This window comes from Mesitornis unicolor, unplaced genomic scaffold, assembly GCF_000695765.1.
Source record: "Mesitornis unicolor isolate BGI_N332 unplaced genomic scaffold, ASM69576v1 scaffold27494, whole genome shotgun sequence".
Classification (NCBI taxonomy): Eukaryota; Metazoa; Chordata; class Aves; order Mesitornithiformes; family Mesitornithidae; genus Mesitornis; species Mesitornis unicolor.
Window position 1 is genome coordinate 10809 of NW_010178513.1, and position 19035 is coordinate 29843.

At 43.0% G+C, this 19035-nt stretch overlaps 1 protein-coding gene across 1 annotated transcript in view; it reads right to left on the reverse strand.

Moving 5' to 3' along the window:
* Positions 1 to 7800: 7800 nt before the first annotated feature.
* The window catches only part of LOC104539057 (G-protein coupled receptor 98-like), a 12130-nt gene continuing 895 nt past the window's right edge, over positions 7801 to 19035 (reverse strand). Inside the window, exons 2-3 of the mRNA XM_010182484.1 lie at positions 16852 to 17029; positions 7801 to 8138 (exon numbers count right to left, since the gene is read on the reverse strand). Coding sequence (XP_010180786.1) covers positions 8020 to 8138; positions 16852 to 17029 — 297 coding nt within the window. The 3' untranslated portion in view covers positions 7801 to 8019. The remainder of the gene's footprint in view (positions 8139 to 16851; positions 17030 to 19035) is intronic.

A 19035-nucleotide genomic window follows, 5' to 3' on the forward strand; every position in this document is an offset into this window, starting at 1 on the left:
TAAACGTGTTAGTTTTATTTTCCAACCTGTAAAGTCTCTCTCCCTTATTCTCTTTTCTCCTTCTTTCTGGGGAGAGGAGAGGGGTTAATAGAGAGCGTCTGGCCAGGGTTTAGTGGCCAGCCCAGCCCTAAACCACAACACCTGCCCTCTCTTCTTGGTCTGCTCAAGAGCACAGACCTGGAGCTTCCCATGTCCTCGTCTTCTCACCTTGTGCCAGACCAGCTCCCAAAGCTCTTTCCATGCTTTCTTCTTTCTTTTCATGCTACTCACCTGCTTGCCCTGGGTCTCCAATGAACCAATTTTCTCCTAAAACATAGCTGGAACTTGCATGATCCATGGGACTGTACAAACTGAAGATGTAAAGTTAGGTTTGACCAGGCTCAATTCATTCTTCTCCAAGATCTTCACCCTCAAGATACCCAAGGCATGGGCACTGCAATGTTGTGTCTCTGTCCCATCTAGACCTGTGTGCCAGCAGTGGTCCTCTGGAGGAAGTTCATCCCTACAGTATGAACCCAGAGGTAAAATAAACACCCCTGAGAATTGGGATAGGTCAAAGAGCCAGTTTGTCCTCACCCAAGGCCATCACTGTGGCTGCAGGAGAAATGACACCATGGGCAAAGGAGGTGACAGAAGCAAAAAATCTATCCTGTCTCTGCTGCATGCAAGTACCTCTAGAGGGGTACTGCTGATCTGTGCATGTCTAGGATACATGGGGAGTGGACAGCAAACTTCAGGTAAAGTCTCTAAAGCTGACATGTTGGTCATTGCATGCGCCCCAGCTCACTGAATTGACTGTATGCCAGGTTTTCATGGGAGATGTCGAGATTCGGTTTCTCCACCAAAAAAATAGCATTTATGTCCACAAGTCAGTTAAGAACAGATTTTCGTGCCTGTAAATACAAACTACAATTCCAGCCAGCGAAATATAGAAAGTAGTACCATCGGAGAGCCACTGGATCAGGATCTGACCTTGGGAAGCAGCAGAGCGGTCGCTGCTGCCTGCACCCTGCCAGCACAAACGAAAACAGCCATGCTGGGCAGAATCCTGCAGTTGCTAATGACCAGGCTATGACAATGACACCCACTGTCACCGAGTCGTTTTCCATGTTTTCCATTTGTCCCAGAACGGGTCTTACCAGGAAAACACTTTTCTTCTTAATACTTAATGGGATTAAACATCCCCATCCCTTCCTGCTCCCCATATTCTTCCTATAGAAATGCAGATATGCAAAATTCTCATCTCCAAACTTTCTCCTTCAAAATCCAAGAAGTATTATTTGTTTAAAGTCTTATTTACTTAGGACTGATTAATAAAATACTGAGCCATTCACAGTGCAGAAGCTCTCTCTCCAGTACAAGGAATTAGGCATGTCTTTACTTCCCTCTCTCCCAGGAAAATCAGAAATAATGGACCTAATTTTGAGCAAAACATGTATTGCCACCACTAATATGAAACTCATATAAGACAAAAAAATAAGGGCTTTAATTAGTTTCAACACAACCATTTTCCTTCTAGACCAGATATCAGATTAAACTAAGTAACAAGCAGTTCAATTAGTCAGAGCTAATGAATTCTGAACACTTGTGGTTTACAGGCACTGACTGTGTGTTTTATGGTCTAGAAGTTAATTTACTTCATATGATATGTAAAGCACTGCCTCTTGCTGTCTAGTATTTCTGCAGAAAAAGAGGGCAATTCCAATATATTTTCTGAGAGAACTTGACTATAACCAGAGAAGACATGAACAGAAAAGCACACTCTGTTTCTTTGCAAATTCACACAACTTCAGAAAGCTGTGACATTTTTTAATCGTGTTAGCCTCAGTTTTATGAGGAGCAGAAAAATCTCAGCTTCTGTTTCCTTTGCAATAAAAGATTGTTTTCATGAACATTCAAGGCTCCTTTTCTGGGTTAGGAAAGCAGGACGATATTGTTTTTCCATTTACTTTCTCCTCTCGAGCATGCTGCTTTCGAAAACAAGGTCTGTGTCCCCAGGGTCGGACGGCATAACTGTGTGTGCTGGCTCCCAGGACTCAGCTGTCCATCTCCCGAGGCTATGCGGGATTCTTTTCCATGCTTGGAGGATTATCTTTAATATTAATCTCCCAATGTCTGTAATGAGCCGTGCCATTTGCAAGTCAGAAAACTTGCAGGGAACTGCCTGGTGTTTGCCTCGTTGGTTCCTCTTTTGGCCTCTTCTCCCTTGTGACTAGTGATAGGACAAGGAGAAATGGCCTTAAGCTGCTCCAAGGGAGGTTTAGGTTGGATATTTGGAGGAATTTCTTTACTGGAAGGGTTGTCAAGCACCAGAAGGGTCTGCCCAGGGAGGTGGTGGAGTCACCATCCCTGGAGGTGTTCAAAAGATGAGTGAATGTCGTGCTCAGGGACGTGGTCTAGCGGTGGACTTAGGGCTGGATCAATGGTTGGACTTGATGGTCTTAAAGGTCTCTTCCAACCAAAACCATTCTATGATTCTGTGGTTTTTAAGGTGGGCAGACGGCAATGGTCCACACCACTGCCCTTGGTCCACGAAGGACCAGGATTGGAGGTCTTCTAATGTGCAACCGAGGTCTTCTGCCACCACTGAGTACAAGAAGTTGACACACTCTTAACCCTGAAAAACCCCTTAGCACTGTAAAGTAACACATTTCTTATTAAATCTGGCTCTCGAGATGGAAGAACCTAAAAGCTGTAGGTGTGTGGTCTTTGGAGTGGAATAGCAGAGCTTGCCTTGGGTGCTCGGGATCAGTGTGTGATGCTGGTCCAACAGTGGGAGGCAACTGGATGACAGAAAACACGAAAAAAAGATGGCAAGGAAACTCCCAGAAGTTTCTCCTCTTTGGTTGTGCTTTGGTTGTGCTCTACAGCAGTGTTTTTTTTCTACCAGAAGGACCTGCTCTCACCCTCCTGAAGAACTCCCCATGATGGCAGAAGCCACAGACACCTGACGTTTTAGACAGGACACAGCTGATCAGAGCACTGCTCACAAATGGGGATAGGACTTCAGCCCCACCAAATCCAAACTCACCTCTTAAACCTCAAGACTCACCTTTAAACCTTAAAACTCAGAAGGTTTCCACCGCCTGCCCATGGCTGTGCCTCACCTTACCCTCCTGCACAGGGGGGCTGCAGGGGGTCCTTGGGTCCTACGTGGAGGAGCTGCAGGGGGTCCAGGATGCTCACGCACTGCAGGAGGATGGGAGCAAAGGGAAATTTTGGACATCTCCTTTTCTTGCAACCCTGTTGGCAACTGCACATCCCGTGCCTGGATGTGTGACTCTTTCCAGTCAGGAAACTGGGAAATCACATGCTTAACTTGGGTTCAGGAATGGCAAAGCAGGAGCCAAGAAGTTTCCAGGGAAACCCATTTCATAACCTGGACTGCAGAGTTTCAGACTGAAACTGAATTTATTTCCATTATATTCCATTCTTATATCCCACAATTACTTTCCGCCTGTGTGTACACGGTGACAGGTACCTGTGCTTCATGTGTACTCTGAACCATCAGCACTTTGACACTAGCCATTGCTCGGAGATGTTCCTGGGGCCAGCTCCACACTATTCCCTTTAGTGACGGAGTAGTGTCAGGGTTATTAAATCTATGTTAAGGAAAAGTATACATAAAAAATATTAATGTTAAAAAAGTATACAAAATTTTCTCCAGATCTTGTGTATTTGTGAAAATTCTGTCTCTACCATCAATACAACTTTGATTTGGCTGAAACCCAGCCAAACAAATAAAACCATTCTTAGGTCCCTTGGGCTACCGTTTAGGCCACCTCACACAACTGTCTTCTCGGTTTCAGCACATCACTAGTCCCAGGTATTTAATTCAATAATGAAACAATGCTTGAGCATAACGTTGCCATTATATCCATGTACTTATTGCACAAAAGAGCATTGCATCGTAATTCTTTCAGTGTATTTATTGCATAGAGGGTTATTTTGAACCACAAAATGAAAAATGAAAATTATTTTCAATTTTTTTTCAGTGAAAATTAACAGAAAAACATATTGAACTGAGCAGATGAGCCCAAACTTGCATGTGCTATTTTCAATACATGTTACTGCCAGTAGAAGTAATTCTGCTGCCAGCAAGCTGGGCAGACATTCTGATTTCTTACTGGTTTACACCAGCGCTGGGGAAGCAGAATCTACAACAGCAGCTCGAGACCCACAGTACAGGCTGAGCTATAGCAAAACGTATCTGAAGGCAGGATATGCCTGAGCTTCAGCAATTTTCTAGTGAAACCTCTGCATGATCAGTCAATTTAACTTAATTTTATGTGGAGCACATAGGCGCTCTGTTGCTGTAAAGCTCTAAATGCACCTTAATCCTTTGCAGATCAAAGCTCTCCCCATGCAGCTCGAGGCAGGATGATGATTTTGGATGCGGGGTATTGGAGTAATAAGCATTTGCATGGTAGAGACAGAACATGGATGTATTTGGGCTCTCAAGGTTCTAAAAAAAAAACCTCAAAATTATCTGAATATTTCTCATCAAGACCCTGACACGAATTGTCTTATTTTGCATATGCACCAAGAAAAGTGAAATCAGGATCTTCCACTGTGGCATTCTCTGAAATACCACCTGTGATGTGAAAACCTAGCGTTTTCATCACTTCTGCGCTTGGATGTGAAACATATTCAGACATCTTGTAAAACAGTGAATTTACTTACATTGGCATATGAGTGGTGGTGAACTCCTGAAGCATCCACTCATCCGATCTACATACATATTTAGGTAGTTTTAGGTGAAGCTTGTCTGGAAAAGGGGTCCCCTCCACACAGCGAACTACGAAATGTTACATCCATATGAACCAGAGCAACTTCTACCCCTCAAAACACAGAGAATGGCTCCTTGTGGAGAAATTATGTCTCCTTTTTTTACGGAGAAAAAGGAAAGGCAGTGAAGTATCCCGGTGTTCTTCACCAAGGTTCAATGAGTTGGTCACCCTGGCATGGCCCTGTGGTAACTCTTGGTCTGAAAGCCATCTAGCTGTGGATTCAGCTGTCTCATAGGAACACAGAAATGTTTGTGCTCTCTATCAAGTTAAATAACACCCTATTTCGGGGAATGACAGGAAGTATTTGATCTGGTTGGGTTCAGTCAAGTCCCTGTGTCCAGGTGTGGCCATGGGGCACAGCTGAGTCCCAGCTCCGTCTTTGGCTGCTCAAGGAACAGCAAAAAAGAGATGAGAGAGATCCCTGCTATAATATACCGAATTTCCTACAGACCGAATACTTTAAAAAAAAAATCTCAAAAAGTAGCTAGAACAATAACAAAATTCACCTCATGATCTTAAACCATGCCAGCACCACCTAGAGATTTAAAATCTCAACGAATGCTGGCAGCAGGCATCAGTTCCTACTGCTCTGCTCCAAAAATGCTGATGTATTTACAGTAAATCCCTAACCGGGCCAGTTGTGCAACAAGTTGAAGTGACACAAAGTATTAACATTTATGGTGGTGAGTCAAAATCAAACAAACATCCTTCTTTTATAAGCTTTCTCACAGCGTGTAGTAGCACGCACGGCGAGTAACGAAACATCTGCTACAGCCCTGGTGCAGCTGAGTGGGTGTTGCAACCGCTGTACGGGGCCAGGCGTCGCGCTGGGACTTCGGTGGACAGGGGGCATCGGTGGTGGACAGCACTTGTCTCAGCTGCATTGGGAGGAATGAAGGAGGACAAAACCCAAATAAATAGCTAAAACAACAAAAAACCCCAACAAAACAGACAAATCACTGAAATAGTTTAAAAGAAACCCTTCAATGGCTAGGTTTTCTGGGTAGAAAATGATAACATAGTACTCTCTTGAAAGAGTCCAGCACAGAGCCACAATGATGGAGGGAGTGGAGCATCTCCTGCTGAGGAGCGGCTGAGGGAGCTGGGGCTCTTGAGCTTGGAGCAGAGGACACTGAGGGGTGCCCTCATTCCTGGGGATTCATTTGGGAAAGGCGAGTGTCAGGAGGAAGGAGCCAGGCTCTGCTCTGGGATGTCCAATGCCAGGACAAGGGGCAATGGTCCCAAGCTGGAGCACAGGAGGTTCAAGCTGAAGATGAGGCCAAAGTTTGTGAGTGTGAGGGTTCTGGAGCATGGCCCAGGCTGCCCAGAGAGGTTGTGGAGTCTCCTTGTGTGGAGACACCCAAAGCCCTGGCCGTGTTCCTGTGTGACTGCTCTGGTGATCCTGCTCTGGCAGGGGTTGCACTGGGGGAGCTTTCCAGGTCCCTTCCAACTCCTGACATCCTGGGATTCTGTGATGTAAGCACCCAAAACTATTAAACTCCAGATTAAGAGACTTCTTTTGATGATACTTGCAGCTGATAGGCAGAAAAGTGAACTTTAAAATACACTTGGATGATTTGTTCTTGCATAGTTACCCACTCTGCTCTATGTTACCCCTACTGCCTTGTGCTCCTGTCTATGGCCCATGGTGAAGCAGGGCTCATTTCTCCCCCATCATCAACCCCCCAGTCAGCTTCATCATTGACCACAAAAACTTGTTCCTTTTTTCATGACAGAGTCCACAAAATTCCTGGGAGTCAGAAATTTAAGGCTTGATTGCAGCAGAAACTAAGTAAATACAGACATACTCTCATTTCCCGTGAGTACAAATGCACATTTAAAAAGCCCTTGTTTGAGGGCTTTGCTGGGTAGAAATAGTTTCCTGTGCCTGTGAATGCTTTTGCATTGGACCTTAAAGGTTATGTCTGCATTGGGTATGAGTGATGGCTCTAAGCTCTGCAGTCCTACCAGCTATTGCAGACCTGGGACGCACAACTGGGGTTTGGGGTTTTGGGTTTTTTTTTCAGCTCAACAAGTAATTAAATACAGCAAAATTTGTATGTCACTATAGCAAAATTCATGGAAGGATTTATACGAGAAAAGTGGTTTTTTAAAGGGAGAGGTGGTTGCTCAGAGCTTGCCCAGCATTTAGGGCTTTAGGCAAGCCCCTGAAGAAGGTATAGAAGACTTGCATGCTCATTTATGGTATTTCTATAAGACTTGCATTCTCATTTACTGTGTTTCCACACCATACTCAGAAATGTTCATAGCGAATTTCCCACGTTCTCCTGTTTTAATGTGTTTTTCTCCCAGATCACCCATGCCGGAGCAGAGTTAATGATTCCTACAAGATCAGCCTGAAATACTTCCTCCGAATATTTTTCTTTGTTTTTTTCCCAAGGAAGGAACTCATCTTGCTCGTTTTTGACCCCAGATTACTGACCTGACTCTGCAATAAGTGAGCAGAGTGGGGATATCTGTGCAGCACCCACAGAGATTAACAGAAAACTTAACTTTCTGGAATTCCCTCTTATTCCTGGCTGTGAGGAGGGAGTTTAATATTATTGAGACCAGCAAGGTAACGCAGCCGGCAGCGCGCAGCTGCCAGTGGTTTCACTCCTGTCCTTCACCTCCCTTCCCGTTCTTTGTTTCACATAATCTCATATTTTATCGTGTCACCATTTAAATCTGAAGCTCCCTGGCTCAAGGCCGTGCCTTTATTGGAGTTTGTGAAGTTTTCAGATTTGGGTACTCAAAAAACCAGCGAGAAGAGCACGGTTTAGGAAACTTGGAACTGCCGTGTAATTAAAAAGCCTTCCTGTCCAAGAGGGTGTCTGCAAAACCTTCCAGCTCGCAGAAATAACAGACTTGTTTGTATCAAAGGGACTCTACTGCCTTTATTAATCAGCGTTACACGTACAGGTTAATTAAAAAAAGCTACAGTTTGTGACATATTTCATCTAGCTACAAGATACGAATCTAGGCCGATTGCCACAGTATCTATTGATGCTCAGCCACTGTAAAAAATTTACAGTTTATTTTCTGATATACAGAGCCTCAAGCAAACATTCCTTGTTAAACGCTCAGTAAAGCTCACAGCAGTCTACTACACAGTTTCATAGAGTGTTTTAGTGCAAAAGGAAGTACAAATATAAAAATACAGAGGCTTGGATTTAAAAAAAAAAAAAAAAAAGAAAAACCAGCAAAAAAGCCCAAGCAAGCGCTGCGGTTAGAGGTGGGTGTCTGCTATGGGGATCCTCCGCAGCTCTACGATCTGGGAGTTCGCCATGCTGCCGCCGTCCTGGCTGCCGTGACACGACTCGTTATCGCTGACGCTGAGACCTGCGCCTGAAACAGCCAAAAAACCACCCCCAAAACTCAGTGAGAATGAAATCCTGGCGCAGAAACCGTGATATCTGCTTTATTCGGATTATCGTAGCGCTTCCCTGCCCCACAGCCATGTGGCAGGTTTCCTCTCACCAGTCAACGATTCGAACACAGATATCTAACATTACCTGATGTAGTTTTGTACCATCCAGACCTGCTTTTTTCACATTTCCACCGTCAGTCGCTTTATTTGTTCCAGTAAATTGTACAACAGCTATTCAGGGTTTGCCTTGGAATGGCGAGAGCGTAAATCAAGGCCTGGGTTCATGGTCTGGCTGTTATGGTCTGGCATTTCCAAGGACTTCTTCATGAAAAATTGATTTTTAATGATACAATTTCCCCATTAAACTATAATTCCAGCTGTTTTAATAGGATTGTAATTTCACCATGAGAAAAGACGCTGACTAAATCTTCTTTAAACCCACATTTGGCACAAGCTGGTGCATTGTGTTTTTCTTCTGCTGTGAGAGAATAGGAGAATTTGGGCTACAAAAACCTCCAAAACATATCTGGAAAAGACCTCGGGAGGCCACCTTCTCCATCCTTTGACACAGGAGTTCTGCTGGATTGTTGCTTCCTTGTTTTTTGGGGTGTATTGAGTTTTTTTTGGGGGAAATTTGACTTATTTGATATTAAAACATATAAGCTTGCACTAGTTTTTATGAAATGTGTTTTTTTTTTCAGATTTTCAGTTGTAACTATAAACTTTGGCACATTTTCATCTTCTCTCTTTGAGCTGTAGAGCAAATCCTCCCCCTCTACTCTGCCCTGGTGAGACCGCATCTGGAATATTGTGTCCAGTTCTGGGCCCCTCAATTCAAGAAGGACAGGGAACTGCTGGAGAGAGTCCAGCGTAGGGCTACAAAGATGATCAAGGGAGTGGAGCATCTCCCTTATGAGGAGCGGCTGAGGGAGCTGGGTCTCTTTAGTTTGCAGAAGAGGAGACTGAGGGGAGACCTCATTCATGTTTATAAATATAGAAAGGGTGAGTGTCACGAGGATGGAGCCAGGCTCTTCTCGGTGACAAACAATGATAGGACAAGGGGTAACGGGCACAAGCTGGAACACGGGAGGTTCCACTTCAATTGGAGAAGAAACTTCTTCTCAGTGAGGGTGACAGAGCACTGGACCAGGCTGCCCAGAGAGGTTGTGGAGTCTCCATCTCTGGAGACATTGAAAACCCGCCTGGACGCCTTCCTGTGCAACCTCATCTGGGTGTTCCTGCTCCGGCAGGGGGATTGGACTGGATGATCTTTTGAGGTCCCATCCAATCCCTAACGTTCTGTCATTCTGTGATTCTGTGAAATCCTAAAAAATATGGGTCCTGTTAACGTTTAGCGCATCTAGGCTTTAAATTTGTTGAGAACTCAATAAATCAGTGCAATTGGGCACGATGATTTCAAGACAGACCAATTCCAGACGTGGTCTTACAGTGATGTCTCTTACCAATAACTAGGGAAGTTACTTATTTTGGGCAGATATACATGCAGGCCAGGGGAATCTCAAAGGAATGACTTTTGGCTCAAAAAGCCCCAAACAGGGGACGCTGGGAGAGGCTGTGACTTCCATTTTTGTACTAAAAAGTATTTTCAGGAATTTCTATCAGTTGTACTAAGTTCTCTTATTTCTGCCCCAGATGACATCCCAGGCTCTGGCTTGTTTGGCAGAAGACAAGGTAAGGGTAATTTACTTTTCTGGAGTTACCTCATAAGTTCCTATGTATGTCCGCTATTGCTGCACTTTTAAAGTGGGTATTTCTCCACCAGGATCCTCCCCACACCTGTTTTTGGTGTTTGGGTCTCAAAGTGAACACGCCGACATCTCCCAAACGAGACGTGTTCCTGGGTCTGCATGACCTAAGCTCTTGAGAGATCAGCCATTAGCATCAGGGAATGACAAGAATAAAAATCCATCAATGCAGAGACACAATAATAAAGACAAGAAGATTATGCTCTGAATCATTAAAATACTTATTTATAAGTCTACTGAAGACGATTAAGCAGTACTTGCTGATTTAAACTGATATGCTTATTTAACCTTTTCATTGAATCATGGTTCCAATCACTAAAAGCTGCTTGAAAGTCCTGGGGAAAACAGCAATTGCTTGAGCAAGTTATTTGTTTTTATTTTCTTATCTTCTTAAAAACTGTTTTAGAAAGGAAATGTGCGTGTAATAGAGAACATAAATAAGACTCCTGCATTTACCATTTTGGGATAGAAGAACCACCTTGATATAAATGAAATATTTTGAGTGGAGAAACAAAACAATGCTTCTTACATAGCATCATCAGATGGATTGGAATTCACTCAAAACCTGTACTTATGCTGAAGAAAGTACAGGTTTCAAAAAGGGAAAAAATACATTACTGAAAATGTTTAAAATCATGTTATATAAATATAATAATTGTGAGCAGATTTTAAGGTGAACACTGACTGTTGGGGTTAGGATGATATTTTTCTTACTGGTGGCTATATTGCAGTTACGGGGTTTCTTAAGGAATCTTGTGCTAGTCACTACAAAAAGATTCAACACCGGTCTAATATGATATTACACAACGTGTATTCTTAAATGCCATATACTGGCATACTTTGTGCATGCTTGTGCAAAGTAAAAGGAGATTTGTTTTTGCTATGGACGTTCTTATCGGGAATTTGGTGAAGCAGAGCCTGAAGTGGCTACTTTGGGTTTACAAGGGCCTTGTTCTGCTGCTGATGTAAAGAAAACTATGTGAGAGCTGATCCCTTTTAGGAGTGTAACCAGGACACCAGCTTACCAAACAGTGGCACTGAGAAGGGTGCAATCGTTTACACGAGGGAGTTTCACTGAGTTCATGGGTCTGGCTTGTTCTCGGATTAGAGCAGAACTTAATCAGACCCCGAGTACTCCCCTGGAGATGCTAGAGGTGGTATGTAGCGGGGAGTATTACCTTTTCCCAAACTATTTTAAGAAAAATACGCAGGAAAACGCAGGAAAACGAGGCCTTTCCTCTTTGGTATCAGAGGAAAGGCTGGAAACCGAGAAGTCAGGGCTGGCTCCGAAACCCGGCGAGCTCCTTCCAGCGACATCTACTGGTGGAGGGACACAGGAGGTACACATCTACTGGTACACAGCTCCTGCCACCTGCGACACCCCAAACTTGCACCAAAATATGGAGTTTGTTTTGTAACGACCGTGCTCGTATCTCTGGGGAGACTTTGTATCTCCATCTTGTTTTCCAAATCAATCATTATTTATATTGTACATGTAAGACGAATTAGATAGAAACAATAAGCCTGTAGCAGGATGCTCTGCTTCAGTGGGGCAGGACTTGACCATGTGCTCTCAGGTGACAAAAAACTACCAAATATGCCAGAAGGTCACACTGTGCCTTGGTGTTGGAAAGTACTTGGGACCAGCTAGGCCCAGACAAAGAGAAAAATGAAAGACTCATAAAAGGAGACCATGTTTTACAAAAATAAAAATACTTTGCCAAGCTAGAAGGCTTGCTAGGCAAGGAGGTTTGGCTTAGCAACAAGCGACTGACAGTCAGACACTTTATTCTGTAAAAGCCCTGTCTCATGCTTGACTGGGGGGGATCCTTACACACTGCCTCCATTGAGGGGTGTAAGGATCCCCCCCTCAATTTGGGATGCCCCTCGAATGGTTACTGCTCAGAGGCTGAGAGGAAGGGAACAACGCAGTGTCATCAGGCAGGGTAAGTAACATAAATTCCTACCTTTAAAATATTACTTCAGTTACTGTTCTAGATCTAGTAAAAGGAAATTAGTTAGTAGTTGAGATAGCACTCACATTATTTAGTATATAATCTGATTCAGCCAAATCACATTTTTATCACTTGTGATAAATTTTTCCTTTATTTGTACGTACAGTCTAGTCTACCATCCTTAAACCCATATGGGACAAAGCCACATGAATAACTCTTGGTTTGGAGTTTTTGACTTTACAGAAATGACACCAACAGACATCCAGACTTCTCTGAATAATGTTTAGATTGGACTAAAAATGCTTCCTGGGTGTTACAGAGTCATGTTCAACAGCCAACAGCACACTTGTGAGCAATCACAAATGACAGACTTTGGAACCCTGGGTGTATGAGATTGAAAATTATGAGTTAGTTTATACAACATCATTATTGTAATAGCTGCATTTGTGGGGGTTTTTAATGTGCATAGTAGATTTTTTCCCAGGTGTTCTCCCTTTAGAATATTTATTTAGGATTTATCACACATGCCTCTATTAAGAGCAAAAACACACTGAGATGTAGATGTAGCAATATCCTCCTTTGATACTGTCCCATATATATTTGGAAAGTACCATGTGCTAAACTGGTATTCTCCACCCTAACCTATAAATGTCTTTGCAAACAACTTCCTACAGGGGTGGGTGACCAGCCAGTTAGTTAACAATAAGTAATTAGTAAATAATTGTCTTTCTTAGTAGAAACAGAGCCTTTGATTCGTTATAAAAACCAAACATGAAATACAATAAAATAAATTATTAAAGTGAAATTCATTAAAATTTTTTTAAAAATGGTTTTAGCATATATCAATAGGCAGGACAAGTCCCTAAATTATTTTTTCCTGCCATAATTGTTCTATAATTTCCTTCACATAAACTGCCTTGGAGCTGGCTGGCTCCGCAGAATGAGAGATGAGGTGATACAGTGAATCCTAACTATACATTTCTGCATGGACATGAACACATTTAATGGAAACAAGGAATTAATTGAGAAGGCATTCAGAGGCCATGGCTTTATGATATTAGAGGTTCAGCACCATATAAAAAATTCTGTGGCCATGTGATGCAAAGCTTGCATAAAGCTAGCATAAGAGTTGGCTGAAGTACATTGCTGTCCACCTAATTTGCTAGGAATGCAGCTGTGTGCCTTCATCTGACCCAGTCCGTATTTCAGGTTAATCTGTAATTAGGCCCAGCATTAATGATTACGGAACCAAGGGCTAAGTGCACAGTTCTCCGACACGTTTATTTAGCAATAAGGCCAAGTGTGCCAATGCATCTATTTGTGGAGCTGCACTGCAAATCACTGAACAGCTGCAAGTTAAAGAATAAAGTTGTGCTGTGGGGGTTTGTTTGATTTTTTTAACCTACATTGGTCATCCTTAATTTCTGAGCTGAGCGTGTCCAACTGCAGTGCAATGAGGTTTTAGCTGTTCTGTACCCTCATTCTCACTGGTCCTGGCCACCAGGTTAAACTTTGTGGCTATAGAGAATGAGCATAAATTACAATAACCTTCAGACAGCCCCAAACTACACAAGCAGAAAGGACAGATGAAGTGCAAAGAGGCACACAGACATCTTTTGCATATTCCTCTGCTAATCAGTGCCGATCCTCAGCCAAACTTCAGAGTGGGAGCTAATGTGTTAGCACAGCTAAGGCTGAGTTTGGTTATAGATGGACAGTTTTAGGGAATGACAGATAATGGAGGTTTCTGTTTCTGCTTATCAGAGGTGAAGCTCAAGCAATAGCAGAGCAAGCCTTTATATTCTACCTCCATACCTAAACAGCAGAGGTCTCGGTTTGGGAGCAATAAAAACAGCTAACGTGGTGCACATCACCTTTTTCCTTCTTTCCCAGGTGTTATCTGCTTGAGATGAGAAATTCCCAACCTACTGAAATGTAACCTGGTCTAAAATGGTTTGAGAAGCACTACTACAGACAAGAGCACCACTACAGACAAGAGCAAGGCGGCAAAAAGCCATTCCAACTGCCCATACATTTTAGCCTACATTTTAGAGAAAAAGCAGTGGTCATCTAGTAGTGTCATAGAACAGAAACATTAAGGCTTGAAGAGACCTTTAAGATCATTGAGTCCAATGTCAACCCAACCCCACCATGGCCACTAAATCATGTCCCCAAGTGCCACATCTACCACTTGACCCCCTCCAGGGATGGGGACTCCACCACTGCCCTGGGCAGCCCCTTCCAGTGCTGGACCACTCTCAGTAAAGAATTTTTTCCCAATATCCAATCTAAACCTCCCCTGGCACAACTTGTGGCTGTTACCTCTTGTCTGCTGCTTTCTTGGAGCTGGGACTGGTGCTCAGAGGGCAACAAACTGATGTGGAGTGGCAAGGGGAGAGGGTGAGAGAGAGGCAGAGGAAGGAGAGGAAGAGGAAAAGGGGAGGAGAAGACTCTAACCCAGATTTCACGTGAGTACAAGCAATGATGCAAAAGTGGAAGGAGAAATGTGCAGCCATGAGGGACCAGAAGGTGGGGTCCTTTCAGTGCCCACCAGCGTAACTGTATCATAAAATTCCCATCAGCTCAGTGAATACTTGAGCAGCACAAGCCTGTACTGCCAAACAGAAGAAATCCCACTTCCCACCACACCTCATCGTCTTTTCGGTGCCCTCCCTCGTGCCATCGGGAGCACCTTGACTCCTTGGCCATGCACTGAACTGGACTGGAGAGCAGGTCTGGATGAAATAATAAAACAAATATGATTTTTAGTTACAGAGAAGCTCAGGTGGTTTTTTTTGTTTGTTTCAAGTATGTGCTGAGCTACAGCTTGTATCTAAGGCAATAGCTGATAAACATTTACTTTGGTGGTTAAAGCTGCTCTAACCTCAACACCGCCTCTTCATTTTGGCTTGTTCAAATGTTGTGAGTGGGGCTCGACCCAGATGGGACAACTGGTTTGACTTAGAAAGATATATATATATATTTTTTTCCATTGTAATGTTGCTGGGGACACAGCTTGGGCACACGAATAAGCAGTGGTGTAAATTGGGTCAGGTACTACCTGAATCAGCGATGCAAACAAAACATATTTATCTCCAGTTGTGTCCTGAGGTCTCTGATTCAAAGCACATTAATACAAAGAGCTCACAAGACCAAATGCTAATAAAATGTTTTTTTAAAAGACAATAAAAAAGTTGAAGAAAAATAATAAAAAGCTGGTTCTAGACCTTCCTTTATAACGACTGAAAACAAATTAGCCAAGGATGGAGCTTGAAGATTTATTAAATAATCATTAAATGCTCAAGTTGTGGTGAATTATATTAACCATGAGTTTTAACTACAGCTGTTGCCTAGATTGTTCTTCATGATTTAAGATTCAGTCTTCCACAGAGCATAAAGTTTAACGCAGAAAATAGGATGTCAACTGAGCTGCTTAAGCAACAGCAACACTGTGTGCAATGTTGGAAGTGTTAGATGTGAATGGCTTTATATCTTACTAAGCATCTAAGAATTATTTGGTTTCCTTCAAAATATTCAGGAAGCAGTAAAGAAGTAAAAATCTGCCTTCTTCGGTACTTTAAAAGAAAAGTTTGAAACTGTAAGCTTATGCACCCAGATTTGAAAGTCTTGCCCAAAATCTTTAACTGCATTAAAAAATTTGTCTGCAAAATGTGCAGGAAAATTAGAATCATATAATGGTCTGGGTTGGAAGGGACCTTAGAGATCACCCAGTCCAACCCATGCCATGGGCAGGGACAAATTAATAGGTACAATACAGATTTTTGACAATCTTTATAAAAATGTGCATTCCTTAGCAATGGCCAGTTACTCATCATCCAATTATCTTCACAATTAAAAGAGTTTTCTGCAGTGGAAATTGGCTTAGGAGATAAAGTAGTATGAATATACCGAATAAAACTACCCCTTCATTAGCAGCATTCCCAGTCTCCCAACCAGTTTGACTGTTTTCCTTGGTGTCACTGAAGGGAGTTGAAATTATCAATGCCAGACCAGTTAACCTACTAATGTCACCAGTACCCCCCTGTTGTCTCTTGGAAGGCTCGATGGTATCCCCAGAGATCACTGAGGTGACCTCCTAGACCAAGCCAGTCCATTTGTGTTTCACCTGCAGCCTTGGGTTAGCACCTGCCAGGTTCATCATTTGAATAACCTGGAGTTTCATTGGTGCAGTGGGTGAGAAGGCAGAAAAGAGACACATAACAGAGGGCAAAGCCTGAGACTGAGAAATCTTGAACTCCAGGGCTGTTGAGGGGAATCTGATGACAAATGGTTTGGTTTGCAGGTGTAGATTAAGTGTGGACACCTAGAAAGACCTCCCCTGCATCTGTCTTCCAGAAGCATGGTGAGCTCATCACAGCTGGCTCCTGTGTTTGGGCAGAAGTCTATCTAGTTTATCTTTACAGTGTACATAATCTTTCAGATCCAAATGTATTTTATATAAATATTTTGTCTTACACTTGTTCAGAGAATCAGTATTTATGAAGTTATGCTGTTTCTTGCAGATGTGAGAATGTATATGTATATAAAAATATATGTATGTGAGAATATATACATAAAATAAAGATAGGCACTGTATGTAGTCTATATATCCATTTGACAAAGGAAGGAAAAGAAGACAAGACCGCCCATCTCTGCAGGCAGCAAATTAACCATTTAAGCACTTGTGAAAAAATGTCAGAGCTTCCAACCCACGGCTTCTTTCTGTGGGTCTGCTTATCATCATGACTCAAAACATATTTTTGCAGGCTCCTTCACTGTTAATTTAGATAGCCTGCACAATATTTTACATGGAATAGCCCTCCAAGAAAAAAAAAAACAAAACTTCAAATTTTCACTGGCAAGCAGATTAAATTAATGGATCTTGTTAATTGGATCTCAGGGAATGGTGACAGCATTAGGGTGAAGAACAGTGTAAAAACCTTTGAGAAACAAGGACAAGAGTCACTCACCAGTCTTTAAAGCGAATATTAGGTCATCAAACTCCTGTGATTCCTCATCAGCAACCAATGAGCTGGTACTAAATCCTCCAGAAGGGTGGAAAACATTGCCATTTTGTGGACTTTGCTTAAAGGCAGCACTAGCTTGACTTGCCGGCTGCAAGGATGCCCTCTCCCAGTCTGCAGGCACCTGCGAAGTTTAAAAAGACAGAGATAAGCAATAATCATCAAAACTATAGCACAGAAACTGGAAACTACGACCAGAGCTGAACTCAAAACTAAGGAATTTTGGAACCAGCTATTCTGTCACTTCTGAAAGCAGTCTCACAACCACAGACCCTGCTTGTCATTGGGAACTTCAATTACCCTGATATTTGCTGGGAAGGCCACGCAGCCAGGCACACACAGTCTAGAAGGTGCCTGCAGTGCATTGATGATAACCTCTTGACAGAAGTGGTGGAGGAGCCAAAAAGGAGAGGAGTGCCGCTGGACCTTGCACTGACAAACAAGGAGGGACTGGATGGGGATACAAAGTTTTGGGGCAGCCTTGTCTATAGTGAACATGAGATGATGAAGTTCAGGATCCCGTGCAGTACGCACGGAGCAACAACCAGGATCACAACCGTGGACTTCAGAAGGGCCAACATTGGCCCCTTTAAGGAACTGCTTGGAGAAATTCCATGGCATAGGGCACTAGAAGGCAGTGGGGCCCAAGTGAGTTGGTTAATATTCAAGCATCATTTCCTGCAAGCTCAAGATTGGAGCATCCCAATCAAGGAAATCAAGTAAGGAAGCCAGGAGACCTGCATGGCTGAGCAGGGAGCTACTGAATAAACTCAAGTTGAAGAAGGAAGTTTATAGAACATTGAAGGAGAGGATGGCTACTTGGGAGGAATACAAGAATGTTGTCAGAGGACACAGGGAAGCAACAAGGAAAGCTAAGGCCTCCTTAGTATTAAACCTGGCAAGGGAGGTCAAAGACAGAAGATGACAGGAGGATGGGACCAGACTCTTCTTGGTTGTGCTCGGCCACAGGTCAAGGGGCAATGGTCACAAATTGGAACATGGGAGGTTCAACATAAAGAAAAACTTCATTACTGTGAGGGTGGCAGAGCATGGCCCAGGCCGCCCAGAGAGGTTGTGGAGTCTCCTTGTGTGGAGACACCCAAAGCCCTGGCCGTGTTCCTGTGTGACTGCTCTGGTGATCCTGCTCTGGCAGGGGTTGGACTGGGTGATCTACAGTGGGCCCTGCCAACCCTGACCATGCTGTGATTCTGTAGTGAACCAGTTAGCCCTTTCTTTTTCCAATTAAATGTATCTATTTAAAGTAACTCAATCACAAGCCATTTAACCTTGTATTTATTGTGCTTGTCCTAGCTATCTCAAAAAGCTGAAAAAATACTGCTATTTCTGAACACTGACCCTGGTACAGAGAACTTAAAATTAAAGAATTGAAAGGTTCCAGCTCACTCCTCTCTTACCACTGCCTCTTCCACTGCTGGACCTTGCTTCTCCCTTCTCCAGCCACTAATAATCATTGCTTTCCATTACATGCTCCACTGTTGGCAATCCACTGCTTCCCACTGCTTCCCATGATTACCAATACAGTATTTTAAATAAATTCGCCAGTCTTTGAAGGATCTGGTGCTGGTATACAGCCCTACAGTTTTGATACTTTAGAACTCTAAAAAATATATTTTAGGTCAATCTAAATATATTTCCTTGGTTTACTGCTCATCCACTGTTTAAGGGCTCAGGAATATAAAAGCTTGCCATGTGGAGTTGAGAAGTTGTCCACTAATCCAGGGAGTCAGGGACCACCTTATGGTAGACGCTAGGAAGCTGATTAAATTTAGTGATCTGCCAGGAGACAGCTGAGGAGCTTTAACATCCAGACAATCCTACAGCCAGACAGGCAGAGAAATGGGCAAGACAGCTGACAGCTTGGTTTCCACAAAAATTATTAGTACAACTGACATGTTGCCTTGAAGTATTTCAATTTCATTAAATTGGTTTTTCCTGGAAAAACTGTCTAGCTGGAAATTTTTCAACTAGCTCCATCTACATGCACATGTACATAGCAGCAAGTCACCCTGGTTTAATACAGGTAGTGAAAAGTGACACTAACAGCATTCCAGTTCCATCAACAAAGAGATTGAAAACAATCTCCCTCGTTTTCCCTTCCTTTCCCTCTTT